At 44.5% G+C, this 21109-nt stretch overlaps 1 protein-coding gene across 2 annotated transcripts; it reads right to left on the reverse strand.

Moving 5' to 3' along the window:
- Positions 1 to 950: 950 nt before the first annotated feature.
- On the reverse strand, positions 951 to 18422 carry AQP11 (aquaporin 11). Of its 2 annotated transcripts, XM_071557009.1 has the most exons (4): positions 18098 to 18422; positions 17354 to 17998; positions 11807 to 11923; positions 951 to 2962 (listed from the first exon to the last, which is right to left on the reverse strand). In XM_071557009.1, the coding sequence occupies exons 2-4, from the start codon at positions 17946 to 17948 to the stop codon at positions 2910 to 2912; spliced, it is 765 nt and encodes a 254-aa protein (XP_071413110.1). In that variant the 5' UTR covers positions 17949 to 17998; positions 18098 to 18422; the 3' UTR covers positions 951 to 2909. The 2 variants fall into 2 exon arrangements, with proteins under 2 accessions (XP_071413110.1, XP_071413118.1); XM_071557017.1 differs by lacking the exon at positions 18098 to 18422 and having other exon boundaries at positions 17354 to 18059.
- Between the last annotated feature and the right edge of the window lie 2687 nt (positions 18423 to 21109).

The following is a 21109-nucleotide window of genomic DNA, read 5'->3' on the forward strand; positions in this document are numbered from 1 at the left end:
CCAACCCCAGCTCCCTCAGCCTCTCCCCACAGGACTTGTGCTCCAGTCCCTTCACCAATCTTGTTGCTCTCTCTGAAGCCATAAATATGTAAATATGTTTTTGTTAGGGATGCAGTGATGAGTTGATTTTTGCACTGGGATTTGGCAAATCTTAACATAGTGAGATTTTGGGACAGGTAAATCTCTACCAGCACTGTATTTTAGGCAAAAGGCTCATTTGACTCTAAGTAACCATTCACTGTTAAAACACACTGGTGCATTCTATGTGTGCGTGTAAATCTGAGTTGCAGTGTGGTATTTCTGTTCTTTCCCACACTGAACTGCAAACTGTTACATACCCCGGCAGATGGGCACAGCTGACCAGAGGGAGCTGGACTGTGCACAGCTCCTCTCAGCACTCCCACCATATCCAAGCACTGGGAAGCTCCAAAGAGAGACTTTGTGTTGTACTAACATGGAGCTCCAGGAGCAGACACCCTGTCTTCCAGTCAAATCAGTGGAGCCATTTGGTGAGGTGGGAACAAACCTGGATGAACCCTAAAGGTAGCACTGAGAAGTGTCTTGTGTTGATTGATGAGTTTTATTTGCAATAAAATTTTGTATTTAGGCTCTATGTCAAGTGTTCTGGACTTCTTAAGCATTCATTTTACACGAATGTAAAATACCCACTTTTGCCTGTCCTACCAAAAATTAAATTCTTCAGTTCCTGTTACAGGTTTATTTTTCATTCCTTCTCCTGCTTTTTGTTTTGTTGTTTGGGAGTTTTGCTGTTGTTGTGCATTTATTTAGTCAATTTAAGTCTTGTCTATTTTTTAGTGATATTAAATTTTATATTCTACTTCAGAAGCTATAAATAGAGCAACTGCTTGTTAATCCAGCAGATCTGGACCAACTTCTTTTTAAACTGTATGTTGTGCCAAAAGAAACAATGTAGGCATGGAGAAGTCAGATCTGTTCCGACCTCTTCACGTCAAGGACTTTACCTTTTGCAAGCCTTCAGAAATTACATGGAAGAAGGGCCTCTAATCAAACAAATACTGGCTGCCCTGTAGGTTTGTAGGTCTGCTTTCTCTTTGTCCTGTCTGTTTGATATGCTCTCTGAGGTTTGAGACCTTTACCCTGTGGGCTCCACGGGCTCAGAGGAGACATCAGATCATGTAAATTATGAAAGGTTTGTTTCCATGAGACTGAAAAGTGGGGGGGAAATCTGTAATATGTGGAACACTTTAAAAATAGGTAAAAGGGATAAAAAGCAGGAAAGGGAAGGTAGACACCCCCCCTCCCACCTTTACCCCGAGCATGTTTTACAAGCAGAACATGGTATCTAAGTAAGTATTTTTTCAGAGGATCACCTCTTACCAGGCCCAGTGTGCTGGTGTGCGGCCCTTGCCAGAAGAGTTTTACCAAAGACAACTTCCATTAGTAGGCCTGTCATAACCCAGTTATCTAGTTCAATGTATTAGCGGGCTAATTTATCATTATTATTATTTTAATGACTGAATACAGGGTCATGGATAGGACTCTTGTATGTAAAGCACATTCAAACCGTTGATTTCATTTTGCAATATAATCTAAAGGTACCTTGGAAATTAAAATGAAAAGACATTTTATTGCAACAAGTTATAAATTACATGAAAATATTTACTTCCTGAACTCTTACAAAAAAGATAGCTGGCAATAGTAGCTGTTAAATACTTGGTTCATAATTTTCTTGTGAAAAACCCCCATCTGATTCCCTTTCTCTTAGAAATGGTTTGTAAGGTGACTTGGATGCTGAGCTGGGGGGCATGCTACTGAGATCTTTGTAGAACTTGTTACCCATCTCTCCTTCTACACCTAGTAACTATAACTGAATTTACTCCTAAATTTGAAAAATGCATTTTGGCATAGTTTAAAATTAAGCTGCTTCTGTAAGAAGAAATCTCATGCCAGAAACAGAACTTCCAAGGGTGGTACCTCTCAGTAGTGTTTGCCTCAGCTGAGACTATAAAGGGCATGTTTGTGCCAGTTTGTATTTTTCCTGTAGTTCCTCTGTTATCTATTCTCCTATGTTGCAGATTCATTTATTTTTTTTTTAAATTGGCAAGAGCTACATAAAATCAAGGACAGATTGAGCACTGCATGACTCCTCCCTGTATACTGTGTCTGTGTGAAGAGGCAGCAGTAATCTCTGAGACAAAGGAGGGGAAGTTGCCTAAAAAGCCCTTTTATGTGTGTGTCTACAGAATGTTATGGTACTTTATTACTGCTTTTTCCAACCAAGGTAAACATTCAACAGTCTACAGTGGGACAGGATGGGGCAGAGCCTTCCTGAGAGGAAGTGAGAGGTTACTTACCTGCACTCAGGTACTACTAAAACAAGGCTGGTCCTACAGACTCAGTTTTGGTGTGGGATGCCTCTAGGATAGTGCTGTGGAGACTCTTCTAGGGAGTAATGTGGCCTTTCCTCCCCTCAGAAGTACATACAGGGCAAGTAGGAATATGATGATGTCAGTATAAGAAATCTTCAGCTCCTGTTTTTTGCAGGTGCCTTTTATGGGAAGAAGTCCAATGAATTCAAACCTTGAAAGGACTGGCTATTTCTCTAAAATTAGTTTTGCATGCTGTTGTAATAAAGGTCAGCAAATGGCACTTATGGCTAAAGTGACAAAGTTTCAGTGTCTTAACAGTCCTTTACATTCATATGGCTTAACTGAAAATGGTGGCAGGTATTCCCAGAATCCCAGTACACATTTACCAAACTAGTATCTGAATACAAAGTGATAAGTTAATGTTTCAAACATGAAATCTGAAAATGCAGCTGAGAGGTGGCATGGAAGTCTGTGTCTACAGTTCTCTGAAAGGTTTATGTCTGAAGATGTTGAAAATACTTTTTCATGTAGTCCTGCCGGATTTCAGGATTTGATGTCTCAGGATATCTGATGAAAGATTTCATCCCATATAAAAGCCACAAGTATTGTACCTGAAATGAGAAATTACAGAAAGGACCTTTATTTAAATGTGTTTGAGCAGAACACTGGTACTGAAAATAAACACACGTTCAAGTATTTGAGTGTGTAACACACAATACAGTGGGGACTGCAGAAAAATGGAATTGCCTGTCCAAAGGGTTAGAGGCAGTCAGCACTTCTTCCAAACACAACTTTTTTTCCCAAAGAAAGCTTTACCTGATCAGCAAGTGGTCCTTATGACTTAATAATCTTGTTTTTCTTAATATATTTAATGTTTCAACTCTGTTCTCCATGAGCCAAGCTAAAGGCAGAGCAGTTTGACTGGGTGAATCACAAACGTGCACCTTCCTATTCCTCTATCAGGGCTCCTTTCTTTGTAGCTGGATGTATAAATGACTGAACCAACAGCTTAACCTCCACCTCTCAGTTTATCAGCAGTGTCTGTTTTGGTGCTGCCCAATCACGCTGCTGATCATTTTTAGGCACTGCCAATTTGCTATAGAGTAGCAGGTGTATTTTTGAAGATCATTCTGATTTGGGATTCGAGTCTCAGTGGGACTGTCCCCTGGCAGTTCAATGCCTCCCTGCCATCCCATCCCATCAGATCTCGGATGCTCAGCAGGGTCAGCCCTGGTTAGTACCAGGTGCTGTGACAGTCCCGAGGACTTCCCTGTCACTGTCCAAGCTCGCTCGGCTGTGGGAAATGGACCTCAGGACTGAAACGGTGGGGCCAGTTCTGTGCACGCTGTGCCTCACCTAAAAAATCCCCTGCGCAGGCTGGAAGGGCACGTGGGGAGAGCCCTGCCCAAATCTGCGTTCGCAAAGTGTGGCCATATATATATATTCTGATTTAGGGTTTATTCTGAAGCAGAAAAAATAGTGAAGTTAGAGACTGTAGTATCTTCACGAGAATTGTACACTGTCACAACCTGGAAGGGACCCATGAGGACCACTGAGGCCAAAGGGCATCCAAATACAGTTTATTATGACGAGTTTTTGCCTCCTGGGAAAAAAACCCCAGTATATTCTCTTTCAGAAATTAAGATGATCCCAGTTGACAGTGTTGCCCACCCATAGCTTGCATTTTATGAAGCTTCTTAGATCACAAAAAAAAAGTTTATTGGAAGGGATAGGGATTCTCTCTAGTCCGGTCTCCTACTTGGTGCAGGACTTTGCCTCTGCTAGATGGGTCAGGGAGGCTTTCCCTAAAACCTGAGTCCCTAAACCCTCCATGCACTGTAGCACTTCTCCAGATAACTAGTTCCAAAGTTGCTGCACCCTCCTGAAGTCTTTCTTGGAGACTAACCTGAATTTCCCATGCGCACATTTGGGGTGCTTGCTGTTACTTGTTGCCAACAAGAACAGGTAATCTCTGTTGTCCTTGTAACTGCTCTTGACATAATGGTTGACTGTTCTTAAAACACACTTTCATCTTATTTTTGCAGCCTAAACAAGTCTGTTTCCCTCACCATCCCCTTCACATATCAGGTACTCTGTCTAGGCCCTTTACCCTATTGTTAGTTCTCCACTGACTGTATCCTGTTTTGTCCACGTTGCTCTTGAACTGGGGGCTCCAGACAGCCACATTCCAGGTGCCACCTCTCAAGCACAGAGAAGGAGGTGATGAAGTCCCATGGTGATCCCAATTTGCTAAATCATGTGCTCTGTCTTTCTTGCAGACAACAAATCATTGTGAATGAACTTTAATTCAGGTCACTGTTAAATGTACTGAGGAATATGAACTCCTGAACTCCCAGTACTGACACCAGCATACTCTGCATGTTATTGGCCCTCAGCCAGGTGTCAAACCATTGATTGTTACATTTTGACGTCAGTGGTTTAGCCTCTTTTTATTCCATCAGTCTTTTCATGTGGCTCCACTTCTTTGACTTTGGACCAAGAATCCTGTGGGAGATGGTAACAAGAGCCTTCCTAATGTGAAGGTATATTACATCCCTTCTCCCCCATCATTCCCACATGCATTCATCATGGAAGGCAACAAGGCTGGTCCAGCATGGATTATAAAATCATAGAATCGATTGGGTTGGAAAAGACCTCTGAGATCATCAAGTCCAACCCTTGGTCCAACTCCAGTCCCTTTACCAGATCATGGCACTCAGTACCACAGCCAAGCTCAGTTTAAAATCCCCCAGGGATGAGGAATCCACCCCCTCTCTGGGCAGGCCATTCCAATGCCTGATTACTCTTTCTGGAAAGAATTGTTTTCTGATCTCCAACTTCAATTTCCCCTGGCAGAGCTTGAGCCTGTGCCGCCTTCTCCTGTTGCTGAGTGCCTGGGAGAAGAGACCAACCCCCACCTGGCTGGAACTTCCCTTCAGGTAGTTGTAGACAGTGATGAGGTCACCTCTGAGCCTCCTCTTCTCCAGGCTAAACAACCCCAGCTCCCTCAGCCTCTCCCCATAGGACTTGTGCTCCAGTCCCTTCACCAGCCTCGTTGCTCTTCTCTGGACCCGCTCCAGCCCCTCAATATCTTTCCTGAACTGAGGGGCCCAGAACTGAACACAACACTCAAGGTGTGGCCTCACCAATGCAGAGTACAGGGGAAGGATCACTGCCCTGGTCCTGCTGGCCATGCTATTTTTGATACAGGACAGGATCCCATTGGCCTTCTTGGCCACCTGGGCACACTGTTGGCTCATGTTGATTAACCTCACTAAAACTGCGCTGACTGTTCCTGTGATTAATTTTGTGTTGTTTACATGGCTGGAAAGGGGATTTCAAGACAAGGTACTCCACCACCTTCCCACTGATTGAGGTGAGAAGCTAGCTTATAGTTCCCTAGCTTCTCTCCTCCTTAAAAGCAGGCATGGTGTTACCACATTTCCATTGGCAGGAACCTCCTCCAACTGCTGTAACTTCTCATAAATGAAAGACAATCCTAACATCGACAAACTCTACCTGCATTTCTAGGTGATTCCCAGTAGAGTCAATGGATTTGCAATCATTGAGCTTATCCATGTTATTCCCACCCTGTTGCTCCCTTGCTATTTATTGCCTCCTTTCCTAAACCTTACTTATTTACACAGAGGTTTGGAAGCAACTTTTTCTTGGGAAGACTCAGTAGTTAAAGACATGCAGTACCTCAGCCTTTTCCATGCCATCCATCACTAGGTTGTCTCCCTCCTCCACCAATGGACCTGAATTTTCTCTGGACTTTTTTTGTGATTAGTATAGTTGTAACTCTGCATGTCCTTAGTCTTAGTTCTAGATGAGCTCTGACCTTCCTGATTTAGTTTCTAGGTGCCTGTGCAAAGCTCTTACACTCCTTCTTTGCTGCCTGTCCCTGTCTGACTTCTTACACACTCTCCTTTGTTCACAGGGAAGCTCTTTGACTAGCCAGTAGGGAAAGGCTTTCTGTCAAAATTCCTAGTCTAGGTGACAGATTCCTCCTGCATATCTAAATCTATAACTGAGTTCTCAGAGAGCTGTTTTGAAAATCACCTTTCCATAGTATACTTTTCTCATTTATGGGAGCTTCCAGGGGAATTCCTACTAACTTAGCAATTCTCTACACAAGCAGAATTTTGTTTTGAACTCCAAAGTCTGAACAGCTCTGCTATTTACCTTCCCAGTCTCTTTCTGGACCCTGAGCTCTTGAGAGGATTCCCACTCACTGGCCCTTTAGTATTTAATTACTGACAGTTTTCTAGAAACTTCATAGATTGCATTTCCTCACTGCATACGAATTTTGCTCTGTTAGATGATTTCTACAGAGCTGAAAACCCCTAGGGGGACAAGGGTCTGGGAGTAGGAGACTTCTAGTTGTTGAAACTCTGCTTTGGTACTGCACACAGACTTGGCATTATTGTTTCTTTGCCAAGTTCCATGCCTCAGTGTTCTCAGCTTGCTGAAAGCCTGTAAATATCTTCTCCCTTGCTTACCTCCTCCATTTACCTCTGCTGCTAAGCACCTTTTGTGACACTTACTTTCTCTCCTGATCAACTAAGGAACAGTATTAGTCTTTCTAGTAAAACTGATCTAAAGTGGGCCTTGGTTCTGGTTTTATAGTGTTAGGAACCTACCAGGATGACAGACCAGGCTGGATGGGGCTTTGAGCACCTTGGGTCAAGGGGAAGGTGTCCCTGCCCACAGTGGGAGGAACCTGATGGTCTTTAAGGTCCCTTCCAAGCCAAACCATCCCACAATACGATTCTATGATATGCTAAGCTGGCACCTGTCCAGGAAAGACCATCTCATTTTTTGACCTCATGACTATCTTGTCACCAACGCTTCCATTCATAGCTGCCATTTCCCTGGTACGGAAGGAGCAGAATTAGCTCAGTCCCCATCCTATAATGCCTGGACAAGTAACGTGAATTCTTTTGGCAGTAAAACAGAAACTGTCTTTGTTCCACTGGTACTTACTGTGTCTATGTCCACAGTGCAGAACTTGAGCCTGCCTGTGCTAAGTGATACACACTTGCTGACATTTATTCTTATTACAGGAATTAGCTGTTCAAAGCTACAAGAGAATCACTTCACCAAAATGTCAGTGAAGCCATTTTGAAAAATAAGTAATTAACTACAGTCCCAAGATTATATTCCTGAAAGACCATAAACCACCAGTTTGTTTGTTTATCCTAAAAGAGAACCACCACTTGCTCTTCCTCCAGTGAAGGTGATAATCAATCTTCCTTTTGTTCCAAGTGTTCTTGCAAAGAAAATTGTTTTGAAATTGACTCAGTTACAGCCAGATCAGGGTCCCTGTTACATAATGAACACCCTCCGTTTCCTTGGCCTCGTGGGTTTTTGCTGTGGCCATAAATGAGAACATACTCCACTTTGCCCTGCCAATTTGATGTTTCATGGTATGCTAGTCCATGGTTCTGCATGTGGTAGTTAGTACAGAAAATCACAAAAAAAGCTCATAGACTCATAGAAGAATTCCCCAAAGGAAGAACAAAGTAATTGAACCATCTAAGATGCTGATGCTGTGAAAAGTAAGACATCAAATTAGGATATCACTACAGCTTTATCGGTTTGTAGAAACACCTGTATTTCTGCTGACATGTGGATTCTGAAAGTAATTTTTACAAGTAAATGTAAGATATCTCTTCCCTCATCATCTACTTTTGTGACTCTGCTTAGAGGTTCTTTTCACAAGAATTCTATTTGTCATCAGAACAGGCCATTTTCCTAGACACTTGATCATTTGGTCCAACTGTGGAAGAAAAGATTCTATTCCTATTATTTTCTTATTTTCAGAAAAAATTCACTTCATGTTAGATTTATAGATCTGCACTCCCATTGTCATCACCTCAGTTATCAAATGCAGCATCTCCTCTAGACTCACACCTCAGACATTACATTTGTTCACAACTCTTGGTTTGTAAGTTAAGGTCTCCATGTATCCATGAAGCATCCTTGCTTTTTAATGAGACATTCGCTGTCACCAACAGACTACTCAGCACTTCAGGTGATCCACGGACCGGGATCTGTAACTAAATGATCATAGAATCATAGAATCAAGTGGGTTGGAAAAGACCTCCGAGATCATCAAGTCCAACCCTTGGTCCAACTCCAGTCCCTTTACCAGATCATGGCACTCAGTGCCACAGCCAATCTCAGCTTAAAAACCTCCAGGGATGGGGAATCCACCCCCTCTCTGGGCAGCCCATTCCAATGCCTGATTACTGTCTCTGGAAAGAATTGTTTTCTGATCTCCAACTTGAATTTCCCCTGGCAGAGCTTGAGCCTGTGCCCCCTTGTCCTATTGCTGAGTGCCTGGGAGAAGAGACCAGCCCCCACCTGGCTAGAACTTCCCTTCAGGAAGTTCTAGACAGTGATGAGGTCACCTCTGAGCCTCCTCTTCTCCAGGCTAAACAACCCCAGCTCCCTCAGCCTCTTCCCATAGGGCTTGTGCTCCAGTCCCTTCACCATCCTTGTTGCTCTTCTCTGGACCCGCTCCAGCCCCTCAATATCTTTCCTGAACTGAGGGGCCCAGAACTGAACACAACACTCAAGGTGTGGCCTCACCAACACAGAGTAGTACAGGAGTGACATTGCACAAGTGTCCTGTGTATCCACACCTTTACAACTGCTCAGTCTGGACTTCCTTTCCCTCTTAAATTAGGAGACAGCATTCAATACATTCCTAAGTGTTTTCTAGATGTTAACTAATGACAAACCCCTGTTTATGAATTTTCATAGAAATGTAACATTACTCCCTAATCACGTTCAAAATTCCTCAAGTCAAGGGTCCATTTGAGTTCACACCAGCTGATTTTCTTACGTCAAAAGCACCTGGAGGCTTTCTGCAAAGCTGTTCTGCAGGACACATCTTGGCAAATAAGCAGAACGTGGGGTTTCAGAGTGCCTCCTGCTTCTTTAGTTCACTTGCCAAAATATACTGACAACCTGGAAAATCTCCAAATGGTTATCAGGTTGAAATCAGTTAATACACCAGGACAGCTAAAGCTGAACTGTTAGAAATTGTATGTGTTCTGTCAGGACCCAAGTGATACCAATCAGCTTTGCCTGAGACATTTCACTAATGACTAACTGAAAAGTTACCAAGCTTACTCTACTGTTCAGTCACCCTGCTTGAAGATCTAATTTAACAAAATGGTATTAAAGTAAATTTTACTTCTGCTAAAACTTCTGTCTTCATTCTGACTGAGAGTCAAGGCAAGTAGAACATGGCCAGACGTGACCTTCAGAAAAGGAAGTTGTTTGTTATAATGGGAGTCCTTTGTTATGTTTCCTGTGTACATTTCACATCCTGTTGTGCCTTGATCACTGTTGCACCTTCTAATAGGATTAACAGTCATGAAAGAATTTAGGATTAGCAGACTGCTTCTTTATATACCCTCTAAGTGGAAAGCTCAAGATTTGTAGGGACTAACTGTAAACAAACAGCATGAAGTATCACATGGAGCATTTTCATCTGCACACAACTAGAAGTTAAGACCAACAGCTTCCAAATTAAAGCCATAATTTAAGTTAGAAAAAATCTAGTTGCTAACATTCCTAAAATAAAAGATTATTTCCAGCAGTGACTGGGGGAAAAACACAGAATGGGAACTGCAAAGTTTAGAAACCAGGGAGAGAAAGAAATATTTGGTATTATAAAAGTAGTAATTGAGAAAGCATATTTAATGCACTTGTCCAAATACCTGTGGGTGGGTTTTTTTTTTATTTATCATCCCCATGTTCTTGAATATTGTCACAAAACAAGACAGAGACTGCCTGCTTGTCCTAGTTCAGCAGGTCGGACTAGTTTATCACTGTGTGGGGGAGACCAAAGCTATGTATTCTACCCCCTCTATTCATTTCCCAAGAACAATGGACCATTTTCAAAAGCCCAGGGCACACCAGACTTCTCAGGGTGTGAGCTGGGTGTGAAAGACACCTGTGAGATAAGAGCTGTGATAACTCCCCTCCAGGAAGTTGTTGGCACCCTGAGGGGTCGTGTCTGCCAGTGGGCCATCAACAATTCCAAAATACCCCATGACTCACAGTCAGATCACCCATTGTGTGACTCCCCGCCCTGGGGGAGGGACTGGGTGCTCCCACCTGGACCTGAGGGTACATAATCTTGGGGTTTGAAGACCTTGGGGAACCACTGGTCGGATCCAGAGGAGGAACAGGACCTCGAGAGGAGGAGACCATCCCTTTCAACCAGACTGTGACCAACACTCTCAACTAGACTGGGAGCATCATCTGCATCAACAGGTTTCTCGCTTCCTTTTACTTTGGACTTAGAGGAGCCACGTGGCGTTTGTACCCCAAGGTGCTGGGTCATACTGGGTTTTGTGGGTTAAAACCATTTTCTCTTTGTGCCATTGCATTTATTGTAATATTGTTATTAAATTGTAGCTCTGACTTACAATCTCTTTTGTGTTGAGTTTGTTTCTCCTGCTGGTTTACCTTTAAACCAGCACAGTGCTAATGGGTATGTTTCTCTTTTTGAAGTTAATCAGACTAATATTTACTTTCATGTAGCCTCTTCTGCTGTTTAATATTCTGCTGGAAGCTACAAGTGGGCCTCTGGTTAGTGTGATCCCTCAAACAGGCTGGACTTTAATACCAAGGCACAAAGTCCCAAACAACAAGCAGTTGTTTGTATCAAGCTCCAGAGTAAACAGGTGTTGGAACTAATTGGTTAACCCCAACCTAAACATCAAACTTCTTCCATCTACAATTGTGCTATTGTGGTTCTTTTGTAGGTACATTTTCTTGCTCAAACTATCCCAAAAGTACTTAGACTTTGACCATGGCATCTGAACTAAATTTTACAGCATAATATGGTTGTTTCTGAAAATAAACTGATCAGAACAGGAGGTATTATTTTGTGAATAAAACTGGCATTTAAAACAGTGTTAGATGCTTCATGGGTTCATGGGACAGGGAGTAATGGTTTTAAACTAAAACTGGGCAGATTGAGACTAGATGTAAGGAAGAAGTTTTTCACAATGAGGAGGGGAAATACTGCCACAGGTTGCCCAGAGAGGTGGTGGGTATCCCATCCCTGGAAACATTCGGGGCCAGGTCGGAGGGGGCTCTGAGCAACCTGATCTGATTGAAGATGTTCCTGCCCACTGCAAGGGGGTCAGACTGGGTGATCTTTAAAGGTCCCTCCCGATCCAAACCGTTCTATGATTCACAAAGCAGTGGCACAAGGTACTCTGCATGGAACACTGAAGAAGTTTAAAATACACAGCCTGCATTTGCAAAATGAAACCATGATTCTGAATGACTTTTACACATACATTATAACTTACTATTTTCTGGATTTTATTTAAAGCTGAAAACAAGAGTACTACCTATTTCCTGATTTTTGAACCACGTACTAAATAACACTTTCTCAAACGCATAAAGTATTAAGAACTTACCTAAGGCTGGTGCTATCCAATATACTAGTGAGTAACTCAAAAATTTGTCATAGAAACAATCTGCATGTAATGAAAAAGCCAGTGCTGGGTTAAATATTGCTCCTGTGAGATTTCCACCTGCAAAAAGATGTAAACAACATGAAATCAAACCATCTTTCTTAAATTAATATTGAAGTGCACATACAAAACACTACAAGAAATATACACCCTGCAATAAAATAAATTAGCAGAAACTATTTGAACAGATAACTTCAGAAGAGTTTATTTACTAGCTGACATGGTTAACAGTTTAACTGTTTCCTAAAAGGCTTTAAAACATCTGAAAGGTAGGCTGTAACCTCCTTTATCTCTTTCTAACAAATATTATTTGAAGAGATAGGTTTGGCTAATGCTCAATGTTTCCATTGATAAAACCGGAAGCTGTTTTACTAACTGACTTTCAGAAGAGGCAGAAATTGCACAAATATTAGTAAACAAGTACTGAGCCTTCATTACGTCCCCAGTCACAGGAAACACAGGTGCAGGATAATAGAGGAAATTTGTCAAGCACTGTTTTTCCTAAGCTGCTGACCTCTATACTTTCCTATGAGAACACTAATATCAATGTATAGAATGTTATCATATGGTTTAACAGCTTTAAAATCATTCTCTATGCTGTCTGAGGAAAATAAAAGCAAATGCCACTGCACTGTCTTATAACAGGAAGCCAAGCATCTTTCCCTGACTCTGATTTCAGCTGTAAATGAAGTTGCCCAACATTTCCTAAAAAACTGAATCCAAACACTTCACACTGTGGGGACTAAACTGTAATTACACTGCAGATGAACCTGGAGCTAAGTGTGTGTAATTGTGACATACATTGTACTTCTCATTGCAATCCTGCAGAATAGCATTTACTCATAGCAAAATTATCTGTATTTCTGTGCTATCAGTTACTAACCACCCAATATCTCTTTCATCTATTAATATATTCCCACAAAATACAATTGTGTCTATTTAATTCCTTAAAGCTTACTTTTGATTTCCCCCAAATAAGCCAGTGTGAGTTTTGAACTTATCCTTTGTACAAAGACTGTGCTGCTGCAACCCTCATTTGCTATATACATGCAATCATTTACCTGAAGTTTTAATAAGGTCTTTGTCATTCTCTTCTCCTTTATTTCTTCCTATATTCTCCTTATTATTTCTTTTACTGTTACTCCAGTTGAGGGAAATTTTAATATTTGTTTACCTGCTCAGTTTACTGTGGTTTTACAATTGTTCTCAAGAGCAACTCAGGTTTGCTGTGCAGTCTGTTATTCTGCACAATGGCCTATGAGCAACATCCATGGTTGCCAGGAAGCCCAGCTACAGTAAATTACTTTGCTTTAATCTATTTATGAATTCACTGCTTCTGCTTTTGATCAACAAACATACAGTTGAAACTAGAATTTCACTCTCAGGATGCAGTTGCTGAGTATTAAACATTAGACAGAGTTTTAACTGCTGTATTTCTTCAATATTCATTCTTGACAACTAGTGGAATATCAACCATAGGCCAGGGACACTACTATAATCTTATTTAAAATTATTTATTAAGCACCTCAGTGTGTATACCAGAAAAAACAAATTATTTTATGGCAAAAGAAATGGAACCTCTTTGATGTGGTACACATAAAAACTTTAAAAGGGGAAGTAATGTGTGTGCTCCACACAATGTGTAAGAAAGTAATTTTACCTTTTTGCCTTTACAAGGCAAATCAAGGTGAAAGAAACTCAGAATTAAAAATATGTATTTAATTTTTACCCTGGTATGTTCGGTTCAGAAAAATCTAACCAATTTCATATAATTCTGACTTAACTGTAATACTGCCTGTAAATGAACAAGACCTCAAAAGGTGTATTTTTTTCTTCCCCTAATTAATTACTTTCCCAAAGGAAATATCTAAAAACATTCTTTATCATCTTGTATATCATCTGCATCCTTAGCTACTGAACATTTCCTTAATATGTAAAGGCAAAATGTTCTTTTTCTCCTTCTATTTAGTAGAGAGGGAAGCAGTACTGGAGCTTTGTGTACACTACGTACTGCTATAAAAATTTGCTCTGTGTAAGACTAAATATAAAAAAAAATCCAAATATTCTAAGTATGAAAAAGTATAAGAAAAACTACAGAAACAGCCTGTAATTTTGGTAATACTGTATAAGCTGATGTTATTTGTTGGAGCAAACTGCATGGCATCCCTAAGTACTTTGTATCAGCACACACAACACTGACCTACCAAACTTGGGCGTTTTTTCCAATAGCTTCATCACTTAGTCAACCATAAAATTACAATTTAATGTTTTTGAGCCTTGTCTCTGCATCAATACCTTTGGAAGGGTGTGAGCCACAGGGATGTGGCTGTCCTTCAACATTTTACCCAAACCAAACCAAACTGGAGTAAGAAGTATTACTTCTTATAGTCCCTTCTTAGACAGCAATCATTCCCCTTACAGGATACAGCTTTCACGCTCATAGTAGAGCATAATTCATGGAATGAAATATGATATACTATGTACAAGATGTTTTTTCCCAACATTTCTGATTCACTCATAACTGTAACAGACACAGATCCTGAAGGCACAATTGACTCGGTCTTTTACAGATTATAAAGAGAAATCGTTATCATGAATTTTATTTTGTAAATTTAATGCACCTGAGTTCCTAGCCAGAACACTCTATCTGCCAAATTAAAAATTTTAAAAAATCATTATTCATACACTACTCCAGACTCTGAATCCCAAGGACCTGAGTTCCAGTCTCAGTGGGACCGTCCCCTGGCAGTTCAATGCCTCCCTGCCATCCCATCCCGTCACATCTCGGATGCTCAGCAGGGTCAGCCCCGGTTAGTACCGGGTGCTGTGACAGTCCCGAGGACTTCCCTGTCACTGTCCAAGCTCGCTCGGCCGTGGCAAATGGACCTCAGGACTGAAACGGTGGGGCCAGTTCTGCGCACGCTGTGCCTCACCTAAAACATCCACTGCGCAGGCTGGAAGGGCACGTGGGGAGAGCCCTGCCCAAATCTGCATTCGCCAAGTCTGGCCATACATACACAGTTTTGTAGAAAAGGGGAAGAGTGTTACCAGTTTGCCTAAATTAGCATTGCCTTGCCCAGATTTGTGCTGGTTGCCTTGCCCTTTGGTGCTGGGTGTGCAAGAGAAATCCATTCGTCTTAGAGAAGCACTCAAGGTCCCTAAATACATATATAAACATATATATATATATTTAAATGTATAAATAGTAAACAAAGAGTTGTAGAAGTTTTCCTGAGAATTATCCAGCCCAGCCTAGTTATGCATCTGTCAGTCTTCACAGCCTGTAGATGAGACCTTGGCCTGCTGGAGGCCACTCTGTGACACCTGATTTGCAAGCCACTCTTCCAGCTGCGTGTAAGAAGCACTGATATGGAACACACCACGAGATCCATAGGATTTACAGGATACATGCACCAGACATAGTCCATGGCTTGCCTACCAGGCCCTTTGCTATTGCCTTACATAATTCCATGTTGTGGGATGCTTGTGGGAAGAAGGTCCCAATCAGCAGCCCTCAAAATCGAGGAGTTAACTTTCCACTGGAAAAAGAGATCTGTTACAGTGCAAACCTGTGACTTCATCACAATAAGAAGTTAATAGCAGCAACCTGCCCCCACCCACACGTGTTGTATAATAACTCAGTGGTTGGAATCTTGGGGTTTATACTTCAAAAAGCTCCAATCCACATCTTGGGAGTGAACAGTAAACACCAGGCTCAGGCCTCGTGCCCTGGAGGATAACACCTCTCACCTTTCCTTTTGAAGCTGAGCATAGAGCCAACAGTGCAAACCTTAGGAAGCTTGGAGCAGAGCAAATGAGAGAGTTAGGTTAGGATCTGCTCTCTGGAATACCCATAGTAGACTTGAAAGAAATGCAAAGAAAAATGTCCAGGTAGCACAAGGTGTTCTGCACACAATACAGACAGGAGGTGCAAGTGAAAGAGGCCTGGGTGCAGCAGGTTGAGTTTCCCTGAAGTACATGCAGACCAATTGCACTGGATAGTCTTAACGAGCCCAAGTTTGTGACAGGGAAGGGGACACGGTACACAGCCTTCTCCTGCTAGGAAAAGACAGGAGCCTGGCCAACAACACTGGGAATGAATTGTGTATGAACTAGGGGAGAGAGGCAATGTGACATATTATTTTACATGAGAATTTTCTAAGCAGAAAAAGAATGTTAAGATCCAGGAATCCAGATTTCTGTGCTTACAGAAGAGGGAGGATAATATTTGGCTACACTTTCATTGAGCAATTCAGAAATATATTTAATGTCCTCAAATGCACTGACACCTTGCTTCTGCCTTCAAAAGTTAATTTTGGAAAGTAGTTAACTGCTAAATTAATTCTCAAAATTCCCCAAGGACTTCTTTTATCGTTTAGGAATTAGCTAATTTCAGCTAAAAATAATGAGAAAAGATTTTTTCATTACTACATCTCAAAATTTGACTGTACGTTGTTCTAGATGCTATTATGTTAAATAGCATAATACAGGTAAACCCTTTGGACACGATTTCAATGACACCACGAATGTTTGCAGGTTAGAGAACCTCTCTCATAAAAGCATTTGATGATTCCCTAGATAACTTCTTGTGTGGTAGGGGTAGTAGCACAATCAAGAGGTTCCGTAGCCCTCTCTCACCTATCCCAACTATGGCATCTCCTTGCCAGCAGAAGGACTCCCCGCTGGGCAGTCCTCAGGTGACCTGACAACTCATGGTACTTCACTGGGGACAAAAGGGAGCATCGAATCTGGCAGAAGTTCAGACTGACTCCCCTCCCCTGTTCCCTCCCACTGCCCCAGAGAGGAAGCACAGGTGAGTGTCCCAGCTCTGGGAAGCACGAGGTGACCATCAGGTAGAGGCAAGGATAAGGACACACACGGCATTACAGACACAGGAGGCTCTAATAACAACAGACACCTATTTTTTTCCTTTCTTTACATTTGGTTTCATGAGGTATTACTTTATGATTTCTTTATGCATTCTATAAATAACCATTCCTGTTTCTGATTTAAGGAAGTAGTTAAATAAACTGCACTGATATGAATTATGCATTATTAAATGCAGAGCTTCCTCCTGCTAGTCTGTACCCTGCTATTGCACAATCAGCACTTTTTCCTGATGCAACCAGCAGCGCTCTCTCGCAATGCCACTTCGAAATCAGAGCACATAGTACGAAATCTCTCACACTGTATAAATAGTTGGATTATGAAACTATCCTTCACTGAGATACTTTAACACCTAACCATCTTTACTTGTAGATTTGACATAATTTTCAATTCATAACTCATCTCATTCTTAACCCCCCACCTGTCTGAAATCCGTGAACTTTATATAAACTCCAAATGAACTCTCCATATGTAGAAGACTTTCCTTGATTGTTTTTGTAATCTACGAAAAAGAATTTTGCATCTTAACACTTAAGAAAATAATATAACCCCCTTCCATTACAACTGTATTGCAGGAAAAGAGAGGTAAAAAAAAAGACTAACCTGCATACACGAGCATGGTGATGAGGAGAGCAAGCAAATGGACTCTGTACTTGGGAGTAACGCTTTCTGCTCGCAGGACTGCCAGCTGGAACACGACAGAAAAGAGCAGTTCTATGCAGAACGCCTGCATCTCTGTAGTCTGCATGGGGCTGCTGCAGCCCTGCGAGAGTGCGCCGAGATGTGGCTCTGCCATCTCCAGACTCCAGATAAAGTGCATGAACGCCCTGGCAAGCACTGCAGCCACGAACTGCGCGGCGATCTTGAGTCCCCCCATCCTGGGGGAGGTCGCGCCGCCCCACATGGGCTGCAGGGTCCCGCAAGGATTGCAGGTGCTGCCCGCCAGGGTCAGGCCGTGCAGGACGGTGAAGCCGTAGGTAAGGGTGAGTGCTGTGTGCGGCTTCGGCTCCACGTTGCCGAGCAGGCTCAGCTCGTTCGTGCAGGCACATATCTGGAAGGTGCTGAACATCTCCAGGAGGAAGGCGAAGAGGCGCGGGCGGGAGCGCAGCCGGCGGCGGGTCAGCCTTCGGCACAGCGCCACGGCGCCCACCACGCCGGACATCAGCAGCAAGGAGCTCCCGAGCCCACCCACAGCCATGCCCGCGGCGTCACAGGCCCCACGGCTCGCAGGAGGTCCAGCCCCGCCACCTGCGGGGAAAAGAAAGCAAGAGCGAGAGGCAAAATGCCCACCCTTGCCCTCCGACGCAGAGACAGCTTCTGCCCCCACCTGCGAAGCACCTGACTCACCCCCGGCTTGGCGGAGCAAAGGGCAGGGCTGCGGGCACGGCGATCCCGCTTCCTGCCAGGGCAGGGGTAGGAGAAGGGAGGTCTCTCGGTGCGGTGCAGAAGCGCGGCGCGGGCAGGGGGCTCAGCGCGCCCTCAGCCCCTCCGCCCCGGGGCGGACGGAGCTGCCTTCTCTCTCCCCGCAGCCTGCCGGGCCTGCGCCGCCGCCCGCGGGGAACGGGAGGCGAGCCGATGTCCCCGCGGGACCGGCGGGATCGGTGCGCGACGTCCCCGCGGACTGCGAGCGCCGACCCGGCACCGGCAGCGGCACCGGCACCGCTCAGGGCGCGCCGCCCCCTCCGGCGGCACCGCGCATGCGGCCGGGCGGGAGCGGCGGCGGGAGGGCAGAGCCGGGGGGCAAGCATGGGGGGCACCGCCGGGCCGGGGCAAGCACGGGGAACACTGCAGAAGGCAGACTCGGTGGCACCGTCGGGCTGGGGCAAACACGGGGAACACCGCCGGGGACCAGTCCGGGTGTCACCGCTGGGGCCAAACACAGGTGGCACCGCCGGGGGTGGTCCTGGGTGCCACCGCCGGGCCGGGGCAAACACGGGGGGCACTGCCGGGAGCAAACATGGGTGGCACCGCCAGGGGCAAACACGGGGAGCACCGCCGGGCCGGGACAAACACGGGGGGCACTGCAGAAGGCAGACTCGGTGGTATCGCCGGGGACAAACATGGGTGGCACCGCCGGGGTGGGGCAAACACGGGTGGCACCGCCGGGGGTAGCCCTGGGTGGCACCGACGGGGCAGACATGGGTGGCACCGCCGGGCTGGGGCAAACACAGGCATCCTCTCCGGGGGCAGCCCGGGTGTCACCGCGGGGCTGAACAAGCCCAGGTGTTACCGCCGGGGCCGAACACAGGTGTCACCGCCGGCAAAACTGAGGTTCCTCAGCCCGCGGGGCGCCACAAGGCAGTGACTGCGCGCTGGAGAGAGAGACGCATTGATTGACTATTTCGGAGTTGCCCAGCCCGGGTGCCGGCTGCTGGTGACCCACGAAGCAAGCATGCCAACTCTCAAAAGGTTTTTTTCCTGTTTATACATTTTAGCAAACAAAAGGCGTTAAAGAATCACGGGATCAATTCAATTAGAGAACACCTCTGAGACTGTCGAGTCCAAGCCATGACTGAACAACCACGATGCAAACTCGACTATGGCACTGAGTGGCATATCCAGTCTTCCCTTAAACACCTCCAGGGGTGGCAACTCCTGGGCAGCCCATTCCAATGTCTGATCACCCTTGCAGGGTGACAAGGCTGGTGAAGGGTCTGGAGCTCAAGTCCTGTGAGAAGCAGGTGAGGGAGCTGGGGTTGTTCAGCCTGGAGAAGAGGAGGCTCAGTGGAGACCTCATCACTCTCTGCAACTACCTGAAAGGAGGCAGTAGCCAGGTGGGTAGTGGTCTCTATCCCAGGCAACAAGCAGTAGGACAGGAGGGCACAGTCTTAAGGTGCACCAGGGGAAGTTTAGGTTAAACATTAGGATGAATTCATAGAAAGAGTGATTGGGCATTGGAACAGGCTGTCCAGGGAGGTGGTGGAGTCACTGTTCCAGTAGGTGTTCAAGAAAAGACTGAATGTGGCACTCAGTGCCCCTTGGTCTTAGTAGACAAGGTGGTGTTGGGGGGAAATAGGTTGGATTCAATTACCTCAGAGGTGTTTTCCAGCCTAGCTGATTCTGTGAAGAAATTCTTACTAATGTCCCACCTAAGCCTCCCCTGGCACAGTTTAAGACTGTCCGTTTGCCCTGTCGCTTGTTACCTGGGAGAAGAGACCAACCCACACCTGACTACAACCTCCTTTCAGGTAGTTGTACGGAACGATAAGGTCCACCCCCAGCCTTGTTTTTTCCAGGCTAAACACCCCCACCTCTCTCAGCCCCTACTTCTAATACTTGTTCATTGGCTACAAGTTACATAGTTCTCTTATTAATTAGTACTCTACCTTCTGTTGCTTAATGATTCTCTCCCTTCTCATGCTAATTACTCCACATGTTCAATCTTCCTCTCCCTCTGGGTCTGTGGGTTTCTTGGGTCGGTGGTGCCTGAGTTGATAATCCTGATCTCCCCCTGCTGGAACTCCCTTTCACCAGCCAGAGCTGATTCAGCACAGCTGCTGAGTTGTCTTTATTAGTTTATTCCTTATCTTGGGAGTTGTGCCAAGTGTCCTTGTGGCCTGTGAATTCTGCATTCTTTGAGTCTGCTATCAGTAGTACATCCTTCTCCTCAAGCTTTGTTACCCTCCCCCTGGGTCTGAGGTCATTGAAACACGTGGAGCCCTAAACTCTTAACAAGGTAATTCTACCCATAAGTAATGTGTCTTTCTAACACCTGTACTTCACTTAGACCTTGCTTGTCAGCTGCTTTTGGTTTCACAGATTAAATCTCCTTTCCTCATGACTATGTTTGAAAGTATACAAAGATTAAACATCAAAGAACATTCTTTCTTAAGAAAACTTATATTTTCCATGTTTTGCAAGAAGAGGGATTTCTTTTCTGCGTTCCTGGGAACCTGGCAGTGAAAAAACCAGGTGCACATGTTGCTTCAGACTCTTCCTCCCACTCACTTGCTGGGAGAAGGCGTTTGACAGAATGCCCAGAGAAGGCAGGTGGTGATTGTTGGGCTTCTCCAGTGGAAGTAGCACTAAAAATAGGCATCGTCCTCATCCTGCAGCATGTTGGTATGCTGCCTTTCATAGAAGGTCCCAAAGGGCCTTGGGATGGTCCTAGAGAAACAGGCATGGCCTCCTTTAGGGTAATTCTTTGAGCCTGGTAACTGAGAAGGGTAACTGGGAAACACTTCCTGTCCTGTTAGGCAGGCCAGGGCTGGGTTTTCCTTCAGTCTCTCTCTGCAGTGCTATTTTGCAGTGTTCAGAATGGGTTGTACCTCTCAACAGAGTGTTTTTCTGGTGGGGAGAGAGAAATGCCTGGGCTCCGAGCACACAAATGGCTGTGCCATGTGACCCTGGATGTGTGCT

This window comes from Pithys albifrons, chromosome 1 (genome assembly GCF_047495875.1).
Source record: "Pithys albifrons albifrons isolate INPA30051 chromosome 1, PitAlb_v1, whole genome shotgun sequence".
Classification (NCBI taxonomy): domain Eukaryota; kingdom Metazoa; phylum Chordata; class Aves; order Passeriformes; family Thamnophilidae; genus Pithys; species Pithys albifrons.

Bases quoted from the DNA above. Each gene is read 5' to 3' on its own strand.
- AQP11 (XM_071557009.1), bottom strand. From the start codon at position 17,948: ATGGCTGTGGGTGGGCTCGGGAGCTCCTTGCTGCTGATGTCCGGCGTG. The intron at 11,924-17,353 runs GTTAGTCTTTTT...ATCTTTTTGCAG, and splicing joins CACCATGCTCGTGTATGCAG to GTGGAAATCTCACAGGAGCA. The intron at 2,963-11,806 runs GTAAGTTCTTAA...TTCTCATTTCAG, and splicing joins TTGGATAGCACCAGCCTTAG to GTACAATACTTGTGGCTTTT.